This window comes from Echeneis naucrates, chromosome 9 (genome assembly GCF_900963305.1).
Source record: "Echeneis naucrates chromosome 9, fEcheNa1.1, whole genome shotgun sequence".
NCBI lineage: Eukaryota > Metazoa > Chordata > Actinopteri > Carangiformes > Echeneidae > Echeneis > Echeneis naucrates.
The window spans coordinates 16,564,463-16,585,688 of record NC_042519.1 but is presented as its reverse complement, the minus strand read 5'-3'; the positions used below and the strand labels follow the sequence as shown (position 1 = coordinate 16,585,688).

General features: G+C 41.1%; 1 protein-coding gene across 2 annotated transcripts; it reads left to right on the top strand.

Moving 5' to 3' along the window:
• Positions 1 to 971: 971 nt before the first annotated feature.
• scarb2a (scavenger receptor class B, member 2a) lies at positions 972 to 13,953 on the top strand. 2 transcript variants are annotated; one of them, XM_029510852.1, is made up of 13 exons: positions 972 to 1,094; positions 5,296 to 5,453; positions 5,655 to 5,802; positions 6,061 to 6,255; positions 6,914 to 7,005; positions 7,746 to 7,865; positions 8,259 to 8,437; positions 9,506 to 9,624; positions 9,859 to 9,932; positions 10,051 to 10,102; positions 10,198 to 10,350; positions 11,838 to 11,885; positions 12,223 to 13,953. In XM_029510852.1, the coding sequence occupies exons 1-13, from the start codon at positions 972 to 974 to the stop codon at positions 12,352 to 12,354; spliced, it is 1,593 nt and encodes a 530-aa protein (XP_029366712.1). In that variant the 3' UTR covers positions 12,355 to 13,953. The 2 variants fall into 2 exon arrangements, with proteins under 2 accessions (XP_029366712.1, XP_029366713.1); XM_029510853.1 differs by lacking the exon at positions 11,838 to 11,885.
• Positions 13,954 to 21,226: the final 7,273 nt, after the last annotated feature.

The following is a 21,226-nucleotide window of genomic DNA, read 5'->3' as shown; positions in this document are numbered from 1 at the left end:
GTGGGTCCGAGCGGTGGTCCGGGAGGATGCCGGCCAATCAAATCGAAGCCTGGTCGGAAAGCACGATACGTCAGCGATCGTCGCTCTTTTGAATGACTTATTATTCATATCCACGCTGAGTTTATTTAAGGAGCCGAGATGAGGCGAGATGAGCGGAGGCAGGATCAAAGATAACGGTCCCTTCACAGTGATACACCGGCTCTACATCCGCCACCAAAGAGCAGCACCACACATTTCCATTTCAAATCAAACTCATCCTGCCGTGACACGATGCAGGAAACCTGAAGTGTCAACTTATGAATGAAGTTTCACATAAGAGATGATATAAGAAAAACAACAAAGCTGCACTTATCCTCTTTTATTTTTGTTTGTTTGTTTGCTTATTTGTTTGTGAACAGTTGCACATTGGTCATCCTGTTGTTGGAGACGGCACCGTCCCCGCCCCCCCGGGCCGCCTGAGCGCCTTCATTAATGCGCACAGAAAAAAAAAAGAGTGGGGGGCGGACCTTCCGCTACGACACGACGTGCTCACAGACTCTGCTTTATTTCTCCACCGCCCAGCGCCGCAGCAGCTCCGTCTCCTCCTCTCCTGTCTCCTTCTGTCTATCCCTGTCACTGTTATCCCGGATGTTTGTTTGTGTGGGGGGCTTTTTTTTAAAAAAAAAAAAAAAACTGTTTTTTTTTTCTTACATTTTTAAATTAACTGGATGAAAAGTGCTAAGTTTGTGTCGATCTCCACCACACACCGAGAAGCCCCGCACCACGCCAGGACGGCGGGGACAGAAGTTTAAACCTCCCCGCTGCTGTCGCTCTTTCTCTCGGGCTGCTTGCTGCTCAGGACACGGATAGGTTTCACAGTCTTGTGCTTTTTTAAAAAAAAAACAAAACAAAAAAACAATATATATTTTTTAAAACTGTAGTTTTTTCACATTCTCTGGAGGAGGTTGACACCGACACATCAGGCCGGCATCATGACTCGGAGGTCCGCTGCCATTTACGCCACCGGCGTCGTGTGCGCTGTCCTCCTGATAGTGGGGATCGTCCTGGTCGTGGCTCAAGTCTTCCAAACAGTGATGCAGAACCGGCTAAAACAGGTGAGTTTGTGAGACACGCACACACACACACACACAAAAAGTGGTTGATCGATTCCCGTTCACACTTTGTCACATTTTAGGAGGGGGGGTTGTAATGTTAAAGTGTTTTCCTCTGCAGCGGCCAATCATGCGCATTCAGCATCTCGCCGGTGGCAGAACATGCAGGCTCATGGGATCGGGCGATGTACTGCTTTGTGTATGTGTGCTTGACATAAATCGCCTGGTTTGTAGTGTTACCGGTGACCATTCCTGCTTGTGTTGCTGCATTGTGCACCCCCCGGCTCTGCGGGATGAACCCGGTGCGGCTCCCCCCGCTGAGTGCCTGTCAAAGCTTTTGCACTGAGTTTTTGGAACTGCGATTTTTTTTTTTTTTATAACTTCCCCTTAAACCCCGGCAGACCCTTTGCTGTCTGGCAGAAATCCCCTGTACTTCCCCAGAGACAGGACGGTCTGTGTGGCTCTCAGAGGTGACTTCATTGTCACCCCACTTTAATTTTATGGCATTTTTATGTCCATAGGCAAAAAAAAAAAAAAAAACATCTGTGGACATTCAGGGTTTCTGTGGTCTGATCAGCCACCATTGGATTGGGGGGGGGGGGGGGGGGGGGGGGGGTGTACGGTGTGTGCTCTCTCCCAATAAGAGCTCCTGACCTGTCCACCTCTGTGCGCATGACCCAGTGACACATTTCTGCACAGACACGCTTGATGCACTGACTTTTTCATGGTCGGCTGTCCTCAAGAACAGAAGGGTTTCTGGTAGTAATAGTAGTAATCTCAGCCAGCAGGGGAGATGGTGGGTAAGGAAGGGAGGAGGTGTGCAGGTTTGCACGGTTGGAGAGGGCGGTGGGGGGGACGACAGACATATCTGTATTAAAGGGCTCGATTTAAAAGGTTTCCAAAAGGCACAGGCCATCCAAACACACACACGAAAGATGAATCCGTTAATTCATTTTGAGTCAGCAGGGGATTAAGGCTTGACAGCTCGAGCTGCAAGGTCAGTCTTGACATTTCTATGTAAGTTTATCGACATACAGACAATTTTGTGTTAGTTCCCTTTGTTCCTGTTGACATGGTGGAATCCAGCGAGGCTAAACATGTCTTTCTGACTTATTTCAGTTGGAATTGTGCATTGCGCAGAAAAAAACCACTACTTTCCACCACCACCCCCCCCCCCCCCGCAAATGCCTCAACATATAGCGCTCAAGTGTGAATTTGTTTGATGTCATTCTTGTCATGTGCTCCCATCAAAATACAGGATAATGACGTTAAATGTGTCAAGGAGCCTACATTTACCTTCAGATGCACTGAATTGTGGTTTTTCTCCTCCCTATTTACAATAATGCAGAACAGATACAGACGATGGGATGGGGGTGTTGGCAGCTGACGCACTATGCCACCCTGCAGACCTATTCCTGCTGTCTGCCCTTTTAAATAGCTTACATTCCTCTTACTGACATAAATCACTATGTTGGATGCTCTGGAACTCAGAATTGCACTTTGAAATTTCTCTCTCTCTCTCTTTGCAAAGTTGCCCCGTCCCTTCTTGAGTAGGGGAAAAAAAAAGAAAACAGGAATAGAGGACACCTTATTTGTCTGAGTGGGAGACTGAAAAACAGCTTTCTCGCCAACATGATTTTGCCTTCTTGGCATTAAATCTGACTCTCATTCCCAATCAGAGCAGCATCCCAGGGGACCAAAATTAATGGAGTTAGTCAAAGTTCATCAACGGGGGACTCGATTCTGATGTGGCCCGCGATTACACAAAGTGACAGCATGGCTAATCCTCTTTAGCCACAGTCTTCCCATTGAATTAGACAAAATCTGGCATGCTGAACTCTGTTGAAAAATCTACCTAATCTGACGTTGAATGCAGCCTCTTGGTAATAATGATGTCGCCTAGTTGTTTGGGACAAGTTAAACCTTCCCTCAGGAAACAAACTCTCTATGCTGAGCTGGGTGTGGAGTGGAGCAACAAGAAAAAAGTAATGCGAGGAATTTGACAGAGTCCTCGGCCTCAGGGGTAAGATTTCTGCCTGGGAGAAACTTCGCAGAGCCTTGTTGTTGCCGTCCCAGCCTCTGCCTATCCCGACTGGTTCTGCTCAGCTGAGGAGACTGAAAAGAAAAGCGCCGCCTTGTGCCACTCCTCTCAGCATATGTTTGGGAGAAGAGACCTTTCATAACAGTTGGGCTGATTGAGCTGAAAACATTGAAGAACAAGGTCCCGCTGGTAAAAAGTAGCATGTGCTAGTTCAAAGTCTACCACTCAGGAACAAGCTCAATATCTTAAACATAAGAGGGAGTTATAGAGACTTGGAAATGATTTTCATAGTTTTTTTTTTTTTTTTTTTTTTCCACTGCAGCTAAAAACCGGATCTTGTCTCACCCCACCTAAACTGTGCCCGGAGCTGTTTGGCTAAGGCTCAAGTCACATTGCCCTCATTATTTAGTTTAAGTCAGCACTCACATTAACGTATGACAAATGCGATTTTGATCTCACTGCCTAGCCTGTCCGCTTTGTCCTTCACTTGTGTTTTTTTTTTTGGTTTTTCTTTTTCTTTAGGGGATCAAGGTTTTTGCTCCCCTGGTAGATAAATAATTCCTTGAAAACTTTTAAGGCCTTTTTGAAGGCCTTTGCTCAAGGTTGGCAAACACAAGGATTCAGCTACATTTGTTGCTCACCTGCTGCAGGGGAAGGGCTGCGTTGAGTCTGTTTCTGCATTTCGCTTTTACAAGGGAACAAGTGTATCAATTCTGCTGGTTCAGCATTATGTTTTAAAAGGGGTCCAGTAGTCCAGTGACTGTTCTTGATGGTCACATGCTTCTTTTAATTCAGTTCCATAATTAAGAGGGAGAATCACCAAGACTCAAGAGAGTTTCATTTCTTAACTACTAGAAGCTCGCTCACTGCTTCTGGAGCGATTTTTGTAATATGAAACATTGGTGTTTAAACTAAAATTGTTGACTGAAGGTGTCACCGTGACTCTGGTTTCCTGAGTTAGGCCTGAAATTTTTACATATTTGGATATTTCAAAAACTAAACTATTAACACATTGAATTAAGAAAGAATTAGCAGATTAAATGTAATGAAAATAACTATAAGTTGCAGACCTAAACATCTCAAATAATTTTTGGAATGCGTTTAAAGGATTTAAACACTTAAATTCACAATCGCATGCCCAAATTATCTGATTTAGAATTTTTCCTTTTTCATTCTCAGAGTTTTTAAATGTCATGTTACTCGTCAGTTAGTTGAACCAACTCACACAATCAAAGAGTGTATTTTGGTTAATCTTTGTCACTTTACAGAAAGCGGAGGTAAATGTCAGAGCTAAAAGTCTTTGAGTAATGATGCAACAAAACCCAGCAAACAACTGTTTGAAGCAAAACATGATTAAATCTCAGGAGCGATAACCCAAACAGGAAGTGGCAGCCACACCTTAAGCTATATTTTCCTTAACGTCTGAAATGGCTTTGAGGTGCTGGGGAAGTCGATGTAAGGCCTCCCTCTCACGTACCTTGCTGTGCTTGAGGAAGGCGGATAGGTTCCAGGAACTCATCACTTAAAAGACACCAAGGGAAGTGGGCCATTTTTCTTACCCTGGTTTAAAAATACCCACATGACCAGGAGAGGTTTGTTTGTTTTCCTGTTCATCAACCATCTTCAGATTTTCTTTAACCACTGGACAGTCTTCTCAGACATGTGGCGCTTAGGATGTCAGAGACAGCTGCCAACGAGTGGGTTTGGCTTTTATGTTTGTTTCTCTGAACATCTGTAAAGCTACTCATAGTGAAACCATCTTAATAACAACTCACCTGATCATTTGCACGTAGTTTGGTGACTAGGGGCTGCTCAACACGTTGCAGGGTTGCGTGGGCTGACTAGGAGCCCTCAGACAGATTCCTGCCTCAGCTTGCTGGTGTTGGAGACTGTGCAGTTTTTGCTGAGACTTCCTGCCTGTCCTGACACTTTTTCAGCTATGGAGGACTTTTTCCTCTCCCTCTCTCTGACTTTCAGGATTTTGGCCGGGCATCAGCTTCTTGCAGAAAAGTGCCATGTGCGTTCTCAGATGGCACTCATCCTGAAAAGGGAAAAGTCTTTCAAAGTGCTAAAATGAGAATAAAACATTGGCCTGCTAAAGTGGAAAAAAAAATCCCCTGTTGTTTCTAAATCTGAATATGTATTTGATTACTTTGCCTATAGGAAATTACTTTGACGGAGAAAAGTCGAATGTTTGAGTCATGGAAGAATCCACCTCCTCCTGTTTACATGGAGTATTACTTCTTCAATGTGACCAATCCAGAGGCGTTCTTGAAAGGTGAAAAGGCAGCTGTGCAACAGATCGGACCTTATACTTACAGGTAGGATTTATATGAATATGCAACGAGTACAGCTGCAAATGTGTGAAAAATATAAGGATGGGAGAGGAAACAGATTTTCAGCCATGTTTTGTAAAAGTCATGTTTAAGGAAAATCACCTGGTTTGTCTGGCTTGATTTTGTTAATGCTTTGTAAAAACAAAAGACATCTGGATTAATTGACCATTTTGTTCTCTGCACCAGGGAATACAGGCCAAGGGAAAACGTAACTTTCCTGGAGAATGGCACCAAAGTTTATGCCCTTAACCCCAAAACGTTTGTCTTTGTGCCTGAGAAGTCCGCTGGTGACCCCAAGGTTGACATTGTCTGGACTGTCAACATCCCATATGTGGTAAGACATGGTTTGTTATATTTGGGCAGAAGTCATTCGATTGGTGTACGTTTTTTTTTTTTTTTCATGCTGTTATTTTTCTAACAAACACCAAGCCATTGTCTTTTTTCCTGAATTCCTGAATCACGCACATTTCAGGCATATGCAGCCAAAATAAACATTACATATATCTCTGCTGTATAAGCTTTGTCTCTGACTCTGACATTTAAAAAAAAAAAATGTTTTTTTTTTTTTTTTATTATTATCTTTCTTACTCAGGTGGTGATGGATAAGATGAACTCCTACAACTTCTTCCTGAAAACGTTGATTTCCCTATACATGAACAGCCTGGGTATCGACCTGTTCTTGAACCGCACCATCCACGAAGTTCTGTGGGGATTCAAAGACCCTCTCCTCACCAAGGTTCACTCCATGAAGCCGGAGGTGGATGAATATTTTGGACTGATGTGGAAGGTACGCAATGTGACTGGAGAGTCAAGCTCAGGGAAAAACCTCAGGCTCACCAGAACAGAAGATAGGAGTCCAGTGGTAGCTTCATACAGAGGGGGGATCAACCACATGCTGATGGAAGATGTTACACTTCCTGTTTTCAGGGCAACATCTGCAACAGCAGCCTTATGATGCTGAGGAATGCATTTAAACAAAGCCAAAAAGGGGTAGTTGATAAATAGAAATTGAGTTGTCAACTGTTTCGAAGTGAATGTCTGGGACTTGGACTGGTCGTATTCAAATTGACCAATTCCTTTGACACGTCAATTACCAAACCTTAGTGGTAAATCTTTCTGTATTTTGTGACATTTTACTGACAAAAGTTATAAATTGCAACTGTAAATGTAAAGAATGCCCTCTCAAACAATAGCTCTTAAAAATTTATGTGAAAACACCCAACTGTTCTTATTAAGTTCTCCAATCAATTACTCAAACCTCATTACGTGTGCTATGAGTCAGCTAAGGGGCCTATTTCAAGCCAAGTACAAAGGAGTGGTCCTTTCACAGTTCCCATTGTCCTGTATAAATAAACATAAACACTTTGAGTCAGTGCCTCTCTGCTGTAACCTCAACAACTGTCCTTCACAGCAGCTCTGTTTCAACCTTGTCTTGTTTTCCCCAGAAAAACGGCACTCATGAAGGAGAGTTTGTCTTCCACACTGGTGAGGAGAACTACTTGGATTATGGCAAGATCGACACATGGAACGGCCTGAGGTAAAGGCTCGCCTTAGGGAGTCTCCTCTGTTTATTCTTTCCCTTTTTTTTTCTCAAGAATAGTGAAACACTGTCTTCCCAGCTATCGACTTCCACCCGTCTGCCCCCAAGTCATTTCATTTAGGTTTATTCAGTTATACAACGTGTGTATGAAAGTCCTGGGAAGAAAGCCTTTGCTCTTTGGCTTTAGATAGAGCAGGATTGCAAAAGCAGTGTTTGTATATCTGAAGTGACTTTGTACTTTGAATGTGATCAGCACAGGTAGGTAGAATCCAGCAGAAGAGTTATTTAAGTAAAGCACCAACACAGCAGTGTAAAAATAGTCATGCGTCTATAAAAAAGGATATGTTATTAGAAATGTTGTAATGACATTGTTTATTTTATTTTTACGTTATATTTCCTTGTTCAGCAGACATTTTTACCCAAAAGACGCAGGAGGTTGAATGTTGTCCCTCACAGCTCAGTCCTAAATATGTTCCATTAGACAAAGTATAAGAAGGAAAATAAAATAACACAGAATTACCAACTAGTTTTTGCTTTTTTTTGTTTTTTTTTGTTTTTTTGTTTTTTTGTTTTTTTGTAAGAGGTCAAAAGGCAAAAAGTTGGGAAACACTGGATTAATGTTGAAGTGTGTTTTATAAGGGTCTTACTTTTTTTTTTTTTTTACAATTGTAAGACATATTTTGTCATTAGGTGCACTACCTTAGCCACACTAACATAACCATTTTATAAATAAACAGGAAGATGTCTTGGTGGTCTTCAAATCAGAGCAACATGATCAATGGAACAGATGGTGCCGTCTTCCACCCTCTGATAAACAGGAATGAGAAACTCTACATCTTTGCTGCTGATCTCTGCAGGTAGGTACTTGTGCTGATGCCGTTGGTAATTTGTTTACACTCAAAGCGTGCTCGCAGGGCGGGGACAGGAACTGCAATAAGGCATGAGTCGGAAAATGGTGGATGAGTCACGCACAAACTGTTAACAATTCTCCAGATAAGGGTAGTAGTCTTTACAACTCTTGATAAGACTGGCAATGAATCAACAGTATGTGGGAAGCAAAGAGCTTGACCTGAACACACCTAGGAGGCCTTAATGAATGGTTATACAGAAAGTTATCATGACACTTATTGTTTTATAACCCTAACCGGCCAGTGGATTAAAGATTAAGAAGACGATAATGGTTACATCCGCCTTCTTGCTTCTTGAGTCTTTTTGAATCAGTAGGCACTAAGCTCTTTTGCTCTCCTCAGGTCCATTCATCTAGCCTATGTGGAAGATGTAGAAGTGAAAGGCATCCAGGCGTATCGCTTTGCGCCACCTGACGATGTCCTCATGAGTCCCAAAGACAACCCCACCAACGAGGGCTTCTGCGTGCCAGCTGGAGACTGTCTTGGCACCGGGGTGCTTAAAGTCAGCGTTTGTCGGGAAGGTAGGAACACACTACCTGCTCTGCCCTCCCCCCCTCTGTTAACACAGAGGTTGGCCTAGTCATCCTCCACCACCCTCTGCTCTTTGATAACTCAAACAAGTCCCATGACACAGGTTCCCACTTTTCTTTACCCTCCTAGAAAATTTCCTTTCAGTCACCTACCATGTCCCCATGCTCTGATGCTGAAATCTACTGTTTGAGCATGCCAGATTTTACTCAATACCGGGTTCAATGATTAACTGTACTGATGATTATAGCATTTCTTGGTGGCCATTGAAAAGAGTGTGATTGCTCTTATAAGGCCAATATCCGGTGGGTATCAAGGAAAGATATGCTACTGTAATTCCAGGATGGTCTGTATAATCTACATAGTTTAGTTTAAAATCTCCATTGACGTTTGTATTTTAGAGGATACAACCAGTGATAGACATTTGTGAAAACTGCAAAGCTTGCCATAAGAACACAAAAATTAATAATTTTTTACTGTCCCATCATCGGTTCTTAGATAGAGCTACCTGCTGGTGTTTTAATCTTCACCCAAAAGTCAGCTTTTACATGCAGCTGGTAAAATGCAAAAGAATGAAAGGTTCAAAACTTGGAGGTCTTCTCTAAAATAATGTTTGTCATGAGAAAAGAATAAAAATTTTTAGATTTAAAAAGCGTTTTGACTAAAAAGCATTCTTTGAGGGTAGTGTCGTGGTAAAAATGTTACAAAATATTAAAGATGATATTTGTATGCCAACATTGATATGTACTGTAGTTAATACTACTAAGAGTTCAGTGACTATACGTTTCCAATAGATGTGGGATTTCATATTCAAAGGAAGAGAAAGAACAGCAAGAAGCCATCTTCTCTTTGCTCTGTGACCTTATCACTGTTTAGGCCCAATAAAACCAGGAAGGCACATTCTTGTGCTATCCACTGTACTGTATCAATAACTGAAATACCTGTTTATCTGCTCTACACAAAATCTTATCTCACGTTTCTTTAATCATTTCCCAGCCTGTTTTATTTACACTGAGCCATCTTGAGATACAAGTGCTGATCTTGCTTGTTTCCCCCTTCAGATGCTCCCATCGTTGTCTCTTTCCCCCACTTTTATCAAGCGGACCCCAAGTACATCAACGCTGTTGATGGGCTCAACCCCAACAAGGAGGAACACGAGACGTACCTTGACCTGCAGCCGGTATGACTAATGTTCAGTACTGTAGCATGTTAGAGCCACATGGGTGAATCTGCGTTTTTAAAGTTTTATCAAAATGAGTGCAGTTGCTGCGTGAGTCGTTGTCATTGTGATTATTGTAACGGCATTAAATCATCCACCCAAATATTAATGGATAGGAAAGATGTTTTCCTTCTTCATGTGAGAATAATAAGAAAGACAGTGGTAGTAAAAGAGCTTTTTTCCTGTCTTTTTTAGACCACTGGAGTTCCTATCCGTGCCTGCAAGCGAGCACAGCTCAATGTCATTCTGAAGCGAGTCCAAGGCTTCCCGTAAGCAAAGCTTTGTTGAACTCTGATCCACTTTACTGTTGCGTCATGCTGTTCCCATTTTGACCACATGTTCAGCCAGATGTTCTCCCTGATCTTTTTCTCTCCGTCTACCCTGCAGAAAAACCATGTACATCAATGAGACCATTTTCCCAATCATGTTTGTCAATGAGGTGAGGATCTGGCTAACTGAAGCACAAACAGAAACCCAACTGTTCGTGTGAGTGAATCATAAACTCATGCTTACATTTCTCTCTCTCAAACCTAGACGGCAATTATTGATGATGACTCAGCTTCCCAGATGAGGATGCTGCTCCTGATTGTGACCGTTGTGTCAAACTTCCCCTTGCTCATTGTGGGTATGGGCATCATCCTGCTGCTGGTGCTCGTCGTCCTGTTTTGCCGAAACCGCCAGAAGAAGGTAGGAGCCGCCCCTGTTGCCTTGGTGTTTTAATCCCAAAATGTAGCATTATTAATCCCCACGGTTACCCCGGTTTGAAAGCTGTGTTACCCACTGACATCAGTTTCCAGTGTAAATGGGACGTAGAGTGGTGACAGACGGTAGTAGTATGCGGAAGTAAATCCCCTAGTTTTGAAAGTTTTGACTGAGTTTCCACACAGTTAACATTTTCCTTCATTAACATCACCAAGCTTCTGCCGTTTTAATTAACCCCTGAGCTATGTGCATGTTAACTAACACAGTGGATGATTCCTGCACAGCAGAGCCTGCATGAGCAATTTTCCTCAATCCTGGATCAAATGGTGCTCACATGTATTTGCCTGTTTGTTTGTTTGTTTGTTTTTTTTTCTTGCTGAATATTTTCTAACAATCGAAGTGTTTCAAGGAGAAAACGTCTCTGTACCTAGACACCCTCTTTGCACTGTTGAGTATTTAGAGTGCATTGAAATAGAATAGCCCTGTTAATGATGTACTGGTGTACAGCACATGTTGACTTCTTATCTCTAGCCGTGTAGCATTGCTGGCCTTATCGCCTGCATGTTATTCCAGTTCAGGTCATTCACTGTCCATAATGCGGTCTGCAATCTGCACTGGAAAAGAAGTTCAAGGGAAAGTTTGATATTCTGGCAAAGAGGCTGAGATGAGAGAAACTGATTCAGTCTGAAGAGTGTTGGACATTTCCTCACTGGCCTTTACTAGGTCACAATAACTTAGTAATAACATGCCAAAAAGTAGTGTAATGTGGCAACAGTTCCAGCTTTTTTTTTTTTTTTTTTTTGTGCGTGTTGTGTGGAAAAGAGTCAGCAGTATTTAGCCCCTGTAGACAAAATCAGGCTTTTCATCCTTTCATCTTGTAGTCAAAATTTAACGGCACATGTTTGTAATTTATGCATTGCTGCATTGCTTTTATAAAGTAACTGGATTTTGGCAGTAGCATTGGAAGTAAGCGCTGGACATGTCTTTAATGGGCCAGTCCAGACAGCAGAAAGAATTAGTGTAAATGACAACAGCTTTACTGGAACCGTGTATGTAAGCACACAGAGTGGGAGGAAAAAAGAGCGGAGTTAAAGGGTAGAAAAACAAACACAGCCCAGCCATATACTGACTTTTGCCTCTGGGCCATGTCACTTTGTTTTTGTCTAGATTAAATATAAGCCATTTGAGTGAGTGAGCCTGAACTCTATACTTCAGGTGCAGGCATGAGAGCAACAACAATTTTCTCATCTAATGTAGAAATTTAGCACATTTCTAAACTTATATACTTAGCAGCAATATATATATTTATTTATTTATTTATTTATTTATTTTTTAAATATTCACATGCATCTAAGTTTATTCTAGGCCTGAGAGACTGTTTTTGCTTCATTGCAATGTGAAGAAGTGTTGTATTAACCATGTTCTAATTTTAATTTTCTGTAACCCCCCCTTTTTTCCTTTTCTGTTTTTAGAATGAAGTAAAACGTATTGATTTTACTGAAGCTTTTCATTCTTTTACTGTAAGTCTTCATTTTGCCTTGTTTGCTATTCTCCTTTTAATTTATTATCTATCATCTCTGGTTATTATAATTTTTTAATTGTCTTTACAGACATGATATTTATTTTTGTGTTCTCGCCTCACAGTGTAATTGGTTTCTTAATTTTTTGGGTTATTTATTTTCTGTTATTCTGTGGTGGTTTTTGGTGTAACTGGTGCATATTTCAGGCTATTGTGTGACCATTACTGTCAAAATAATTATTCCCATTTCAATGTCAGTATAGAAAAACAAATATAGCCCATTGCCAGTGCTGCGTTTGTACTAACACCACCTGTCCTCCTAACTCTTCCCCATCTAGACGGTCAAAGATGACATGACTTACACTCAGGTCAGCGACAAACCGGATGAGCCGTCAGGAATGCCAGCCAACCAGCCAATGAAGAACGGCTCCTATATTGCCATGTCTCCAGTGGAGGCCCAGAAGTGTTGATTGAGGACCTCCTTCCCAAGTGTGGAGCTGAGGAAGGGGGCAGGAGGAGCAGCACAGGGGTATTAGATTACCATGGGTGGGGGTTTACACACAAAGTGGGCACGTCTTCAAATAATTTGGGTAGTGGGGAGGATATGGAAAGGGGCGGGACACCGACCCCACTAAATATTTAGTCAACAAAGACATTGCTCCTCTCACTGAGCCTTCTAATGACTGTCTGTCCTCCTCTGCTCTACCTGCTGAGCATGGCCCTCACTGCCTGCCGTGCTGCAACACAACAAACTCACACCTTTTATTCCTCATTTCTGTCCTGGTCACGTCAGGACTCTGGGCAGGCTCGGGCCAGGACATGCCTTTTCCGTAATTCTTCTAAGGGAACACGGTAGCCTAGGTGTCGCTGCTGCACACGGATGCATGATCTTCTGAGCAGACTTTGCCAACCAATGTGGCTCAAAGAGTGTTTAGTGTTCACCTGAGCATCAGCAGGTGTTGTTACAGTCGTATTCATGCTCTTTCCTCTCCATCAGTGTTGACGGAGGAGAAAACATCCAAGCCAACAGATTAAAATGCCCCTGTAAACTGAATCCTTAGAACAAAACTCTGAGCTCCCGGGCTCAGAGGATTAAGTGGTTTCGCTAACGAAAGTGAACTTGGCATATCCTTTTTGTGCAAAAGAATAGGAAAAGAGACTGAGCTAAACTATTTATAATGTTTTTGCCTTCCCCCCACCCCCACCCCAAATAAATTTGTGTGCGCACATCACACTTTCAAGGATGAGTTCGTGAAAGTGTGTGCGCCTTAATCTTACACTTCAGTGTCCTGTTTAATGGGCACGGTGCAACTGTTTTGCTTGACACAGGCACAGTGTAGTGTTGCACCTGAAATACTCGTGATTTTGACTGCCACCTCTCTTCACACTCCTGCCCGCATCCCTTTTTTGTGTCAGCACTACCCTTCCGCAACACTAGTTAAAGGAAAAATAAAAAATAAAATACAACACATAACTACATTTCAAAGTCCCCATTAGTCTAAGGTAATAGTCACCATATTTGAAATTGTTAGGGTTGTCAACAGTAGCTTGATAAAGTTTCACCGTTTTAGGCTTCACCATTTCTCAAAGCAAAAATGAAAAAAAAAAAAACAAAAAACAAACAAACAAACAAAAAAAAAACACCCACAGAACTTACAAGGGAGACTTGAACCTGCTTTCTGCCTTACAGTGGTTCAGTTTGTTTCTTTATGTTCATACATTGTTCAAATAAGCTGGAAATCTCTTTTGTCCTTATTGTAAATTTATAAAGGGGAAATGTTGAGATACCTCTGACCAAATCCAGCAAGTAGTCCTCCTAGATGTGCTCAAAGACACTAACTTTGTCTGGTGTCGACCGCTCCTGCACGTCTACACTTGTTACCTATTAGAGAAAGCACAATTTGGATTGCTAAAAACAGTCCTTACACAAAGCTACCAGGTTTCTTTTCTGGATCTTATTATGGTATGTATTTACAGCTGATTTGTCAAACAGCAACAACAAAAAAAAAAAGAAATCAAACACACATGGGATCATTGAGGGAGCCCTGTGCACCACCCGCCGCTGTGCAGTCATTTAGTTTGCCAAGGAGCTGTAGGCATTCAGGCAAATGCAGCACACAGCACTTGAATCACTGTTTTGTCTTATGTTTCATGTCGTGTTATCCTTTTTCTATCCATCACACTTTTTAAGCCTATTTGCCATCAATGGGGAGGTGAATTTAAGGCCCTAAAACTGTCAACGTGGAAAATTCCCTGCTCTTTGCCTGGAATCTGGTGCCTGCGTATTTTCATTGCTTTTGTGTTTGTCCTTGTCATTTCAATGCAGGTGGTCCAATATGTTCATTACATTTCAATGATTTATCCTGGCTACTGTAGGTTGTGATGTTGTTGGAAATGAACAACAGACATCTCTGCCTCTATTTCATTTGCTCCTCAGCACATGGAGTGTCTTTCTTTTTTTTTTTTTTTTTAAATATACTTTTGTATTTGTTATTGCTGCTAAAGAAAATGCCATAACCTATGGACTTGTATTTGTATATGGGACATTAACCATAATGTGTTCAAATTTGGTTTCAGGTTGAGCCGCAGAGTCTTTTTTTTTTTTATTTTATTTTTTTTTAAATACAGTCTTAAATGTTGAAGACTCTCTGTGTTGCCAACCCTTCGACACCTGAGCACAAAGATACAAAGCCCAAAGCTTTCTGCCATTTATTGGAATTAGCGGTCACAGTTATCATTAGCAAGATTTATATAACATTATTACAGTTATTACCATCACAGTCATTCCTCAATTAACAGCTGATCTGACCATATCACCTGTATGATGGGGACTTAGTATAGGGTTACTAAACTTGACACAAAGGGTGAGCCTGTTAGCATCATGTAAGGTTGGTGACAAAAGTCTGATTTTTGTGATTGGTGGAGAGTCTTCACTTCTCTGCTGGGTGGAGAGTTAGATCAGTAGATTGATGCCACTGGTGTTTTTCCTGAATATGAAACAACAGTCTGGAGAAGGTTAGCTCAGCTCATGTTATCTTATTTTATAATAGCAGGAGGCTACAGAGAGAGACCAAACAGCTACCGTGTTTCTGATTTTAGATTCTCAAATAGGTTGTTGGCTGCTCTCGTCGTATCGGCACAGAATCATCTGTGAATTGGTGCTTGTTGGAGCCAGAGTTACATTTCCCTCTCCCTCTTGTTACTGGCCTTTATGCTAAGCTATCCTGGTCATCTGCTTGCTCCACCTTCATATTTAAAAGTGGCATTAATCTTTTTCTCTCACTCTCCACCAAGTGCCATTTCACCTCCCTGCAACAACCATTGCCTCGTGCAAACTCAGTCCATCATTTTTGAAAATCTTTACTTGAACCTGAAAAACCTTAATCCTGTGAGTGTGTAGCTTGTCTGTTCAAACACGCACACACACACACACACGAACCAGAGCCATCACTACTCTTCCACCACCTGTCACTGACCTTTAAGTCCAATCCTCCAAGCCCATTGGCTCGTCCCTGCTTGACCAAAGATAACCCACATAGATCTGCCCTGGCGCCGTGTTTACTCACCTCTGTGACAACGGCTTTGCCACAGAACCATGGCCTGTCTTTTTTTTTTTTTTTTAATCTTGCCACCACTAATGTGAAGTATTTTCAGCGATGTTGTGGGTGTGCGTGTGTGTGTGTGTGTGTGCGCGTGTGTGTGTGTGTCAATATGCATGGATGTGCCTTTTTTACATCAAGGCAAAAAAAAACAAACAAAACAAAAAAAATGAAATGAAATCAGATGATAGGTTGATGGTTATTGCTTTTTTGTCACCCAGCACAAGAGCAAACAAAAGTGATCAATTCTTCTTAGTGTGCATTCAAAAAAATCCTCAGTATTATGTAAGACAAAGCAATACAGATTTCTGTAAAATAAGTTGTCAGTGATTTGTAAGCGGCCACATGATATTTATGTATCTTTTTGTTTTGTGACTTTTGTTAGTTTTACTTGTGTAGAGAAAGTTTTCCTTTTCATGTAGTGCAATTTAGTCTTTTTATTTTGAAAAATTAAGTTTAATTACAATTACATTTCATTGTCACTAAACATTTCATGTTTATTAACACGCTGAAAATAAAAAAGGTGTAAAAGAAAAAAAACCGACCAGTATGCCAAACTGGGACCAGTCAGAGCCCTGTAAAATAAAATGTCAGAGTGTTGTAATGAATAGAGTTGGACAAGTATGAGAACTTGTGAAAGTAAAAAAATTGTGTTTGTGGTGCCAGAAGTACAATTTCTGTCAAACTGGAGTGATTTTACACTGGAAGGCTGATTATCTTGATGACTCAGTAGACTGAAGAATTGATGCCCTGTAAACTATCTAGGTGAATGAAGCCCTCCATCAGGGGTGAGCACTAGTGCCATACCATTCTTTATTTTTATGTTTTTTTTATTTTTTTTTTTCCTTAATTTTGCGCTTAGGTATAACAACCATATCTCCCCATTTCAATGTCATGAAGTTGCTAACAACAGAGGTTTCCTCTTCAGATGAACTAATTTGTTTTGCTGCTGAAAATGACAATCCCCCTTGTCATGTTAGGTGCAAAATTATTTCAAAGTAATATCCATTTTTAGTTTTGATAATTTACACTGCACAGATGTTTATACAGTGCTTTTGTAAACATTTCTAGTGTATTTGCAAAAAAATAAAAGTTGCAGTCTAATGCAAAATCCACATTATTGCCTGCTGTCTTTTGTAAAAGTGCTGGATAACAATATGAAATTGCTAATCCAGAAAATCCTGAAATGTGTATATTTTAATATTAAATGTTAATTGACTTTGCAGAAATATTAACCATTTGAATAACATGTTAATCATTAAGTGTTTATTTGCTTTAACAGTCCGAAGTACAGACAAACAGTAAAATGCTGTATACAGATTGCTGCTTCAGAAATTATATGAAAAATACATTTCTGGAGCTATTTTTATTCCAAGTGAATTGCATAAAGCCTCTGTGTTTAAATGTTCATTTATTTCCTCCAGCATTGGGTGAAATACGTTTTGATGAGGCTACAGGACAAATATGCACCCTAACCCACGAAAGGGAGAACATGCAAACTCCACACAAAAAGGCCCCAGGCCTCGACTTGGTTGGGTTGAGAGAGGGAGAGATGTTAAATTAAATATTAGTAAATATTAGCAATAGGGGAGAAGTTGCAGGTCATTTTTTCATAGTGGATGAAAAGTGCTGGTCCAAAGACAGAATCCTGTGGAACCCCATGATTAGCTAAAGCACATGAGGAAGAGTCACTGTTAACATGAATGATGTTTCAGCTTTTGTAATAAAATATTATGGTCAGTGCTGTCAAAAGCAGCACTAAGATCTAACTGGGCAAGTATGGAGGCCAATCCGTTATCTGAAGCCATAAGAATGTCGGTAACTTTTACCAGTGCTGTAGCTGGACTACGAGGTTTCTAAAACCTGACTGAGACTCTTCAAAAAAGCCATCTTTGCAGATGTTCACGTAATTGGCTTGCAACTGCTTTCTCCTCAAAAGATTTTGAGGAGAGGTTTTCATTCATTCATTCATCTTTAACCCTTTATCCATTTCCAGGTCGCGAGGAGAGATTTAATACCAGCAATCTTGAAAGGCTGTGGCACATAACCAAGAGATAAACTCATGATATCAGATCCAGAATATACATGTTAATCAGTGGGAAAACATCCCAAGTAGTGTAGGGGAGTGATGGGGTTCAGGACCTATACTAGCACCGAGCAGGTCAGAACAAAGAGTAGAAAACATCTGGAGTGTCAGGAAAGAGAAAAGTTCATCATGTACATACACATGGAAGCTGAGATCGCCAAAAAGTCTGGTAAACAGGATGAAGCCTATCCACACAGCCTGTCTTCAGTATAAAAAGGCATGCCACCTTCTGTAATGTGGGTTTTGTCGCAGACTGCGTTGTTAGTGGGGCCGCCGTGAATAAAGAGATTCCCCATCTGACACCTGTGTCTCCACCAACTGACTCCTCTTTTAGTCCACCTCTTTCTGCCACAACAATAGCCAGGGTAAAAGATAAGTTGATGGTTTAGATGACGAGACTATTGAAAGTAGCTCAGAGGGCTTTAAAGGTGAAAAAGATTCCAAATACAAAGCAGTAGATGACTGATAAGCTGCTGCATTTTAGAAAACTGCTGCCAATTGTAGGTAAGAGCTGTTGAATTTTGGCTCCGATTGTCACGATTTCATTAGTTAAAAAAAAAAAAAAAGAATTGCTGCTAAGCTCTAAAGGAATCAGTGGCTCCACTGAGCTCTGACTTTGTTAGCCTTTGTTATTTTCATATGATTATATGTTTTATATGCTTTAAGCTTTCTTTCCAGGCTAAGTAGAATTCATCTGCTTCAATGGACCGCCACTTACTTTCCAATTTTCGTGCCGTTTGCTTTAAGGCACGAATTTGAGGGCTCAACCAAGGCGCCTGTCTCCTCTGCTTCATTGCTTCCCTTTTTTTGAACACAGTGAGTTTTCCCAGAAAACTGTGACTCTTCCTGTTTCTTTTAACCTTTGACGCTTCACTCCTTCACTGTTTTGATGGTCTCACGTGTGGAACTTAAAGCTGAGCTGCAACAAGTTTAGGCGAGTTTTCATGGTGTGTGGGAGGTTAAATACATCTGCAATGGAAATGAATCCACAAATCCTCAAGGGCACTAAATGCACACACAGCAGCAGCCTTTCTCTTCATTATTCTAAGTGATAGCCTTGAGGCAGGTTCCTCTGGGAACTGACATCATAGGTTTCTGCCCTTGTGATTATCATTTCAGGGACTGCAGGCATCAGCATGTACAATCTTTCTCTTTCAGCCTCTGTCCGTATTTTTTATTTATTTGGGACTAAATCAAATTTCAGTTGAGCCAGCGCTCGTCTGCTGTAGAAGCTGCTGCACTTCTACACAACTAACTAAGAATTACTGCAACCAATTCCAATTCAAGTGTTGTCTTGGTACATTTTTGCATCCATCTTCTACCGCTTTTCCATTTCTGAGTCTCAGGGGGTGCCGGAGCCAATCCCAGCTCACATTGGGATTGAGCTGGGATTTGCGGGGGCAGGGTCACCGTGGACAGGCCACCAGTCCACCACAGGGCCAACACACAGAGGAAACACAGAATGGTAACAGGCCTGAACCCGCAACCTTCTTATTGTGGGGCGACAACACTAACCGCCACGCTGCTGTGCGGCCTACATATTTTCAGTGGTTGTAAAATAGGTCACTGACATTTCTGCGAATGCGCTTGACAACTGCAGTTGATTTGAGAAAAGTTTCTGCAACCAATGAGGCAATGTCAAAAATCTACATCCTTAAGAAAGCAAGTGAACTTACGGTGGTGCGCAAACCACACAGACAAACAGGAAGCTATACGAGCAACATCAACGCCATTAAAACAGCACCAACAGCCACATGTTGCCATGCAAACAACACAAAACAACAAGCAAGCAGTCAGGATTAAAGCACGTTTTTAACATATGGAGAGCTGCAGAAAACAAAACTAAAGCATTCATTAGGCTTAAAAAGTATACATAAATAAAATATTTTAGGTACAGTTACAAGTTAGGCTTTGTAGGGCAGTGGGGAGTATACCTTCAATCACCTTCAGCCACGGTTATACACTAACCTGGACAGATTGAATTATTCATCAGGACAAGACTTGACCTCTTTAATGTTAAGAGTGCCACACAGAACTTGAATTGGTGCCAAATCTGGGCAAGTGGTTTGAGACGCTCCAGTTGACTGATTAAGATGTCTTCATCAGGCCTCAGCTCCAACAGCTTTACAACTGTAAGACCACCTGCCGACAGTGAACAATAGACACCCCCCCCCTCCTCCCCAAATACCAAGGAAAACTAGGTCTAACTGCCCTCTTCTATTGTCACCCTGCCACCAGTGTGTGAGTTTTAACGTTGGGGGTTTTGGTGGCTGAATGTGAAAACTATCACATCCAGCCGCATGTCAGCCATACGGCGGCAGGCACAACCATTTTCTCCGTTATTTGTGTTCAGCAAACAACTAAAGAGGTGAACGCTCCCATCATTACCTGCTCTCTCACATTTCATCAGTGCAGATGAAACAAATAATTCAAATGTGTTAATCACGTTCTAGCCACTGGATTTGGTTATTGTTGGACAGAGCCCCACATTTTATAGGCTTCATGCTAAGCATCACATTAGATTGACATTAGGTATTCATTTTGGTTATTTTTCTTTTCTTGTCAATATGGCAAACTTGACTCAGTCAGAATTCAATTTAAATGTTTTTCATGAACGCTCTGACTTATACTGCTATTCAGCCACCATCACAGCATTTTTTTTTTCTTAAGGGAGAATAAATAAATAAACAATAAACTCAAATTGTGTAATCGCAGCAGGGGAAAATAGGTTACTTCTGTATATTGGGGTTTGGTTTTCAGCTTCACTCCTACATGATATGACCACACATTGAACAAGTTATTAAATATACTGTGTTCATTTCTGAGTTTCAGCAGTTCAGGTTGAGTGTGCAACTTTACAACTGTCACCATTGTTTCTTTGTCTAACTTTAGGAAGTCAGGTCATTAGCCCTTACCCATAAGCCAAAACGATGCAGGAAACATGATGAATTTGAATGTTTTGTTGACCCTGGAGGCTTTCCACTGGCCGTGACCCCGGGCACAAACCTCTCTCTACAGGTAAACAACGAGTGGGTGTTCATTTCGATTGGCACAATGCTGTTTCAGGCCTTGTTTGAAGTGCACACAGCTCGGGCATGTTTGGAAGATTAATCTTTTGAAAGCAAACCTCCTGCCTTAATCATGCATACTTAAAAAGACAAGAATTTCCATTGTGTGCTGCTGCACCTCAATTTCAGGGTGTGTGTTGGCAGCAACTCCAGTTACACAGTTTTTTCTTTGATACATATATTAATATTAATTATTATTAATTATTAATTTATTATATTACTCAGACAATTATTACCTGTTAAAATGAGTGCGGGTTTGTTCTTTTTCATATCTTTAATCAGTTCTGGTATTAAAGTCACGGTCAGTGGTCAACTGGAAATGTATCGTCCTTCAGAATAAATTCCTGCTCCTGTGTTTGTAACTCAGCATTTCCAACTTCTCAAAGGAAAATATTGTTGTTTGTTTGCTTTTACTTTTATTTACAGCTTTTGAAGTCTTTATAGCTGATTTTTTTTGCTGCCAAAAGATATGAAGAGCTAATTTCTTGTGATCCAATTAATGAAACAACCCAACTAGTTTTTACTGGAAAAATTGCGAGATGTTTTTCATGCGTGCAGCATTTTAAATGTGAATATGTTCTGGTTGTTT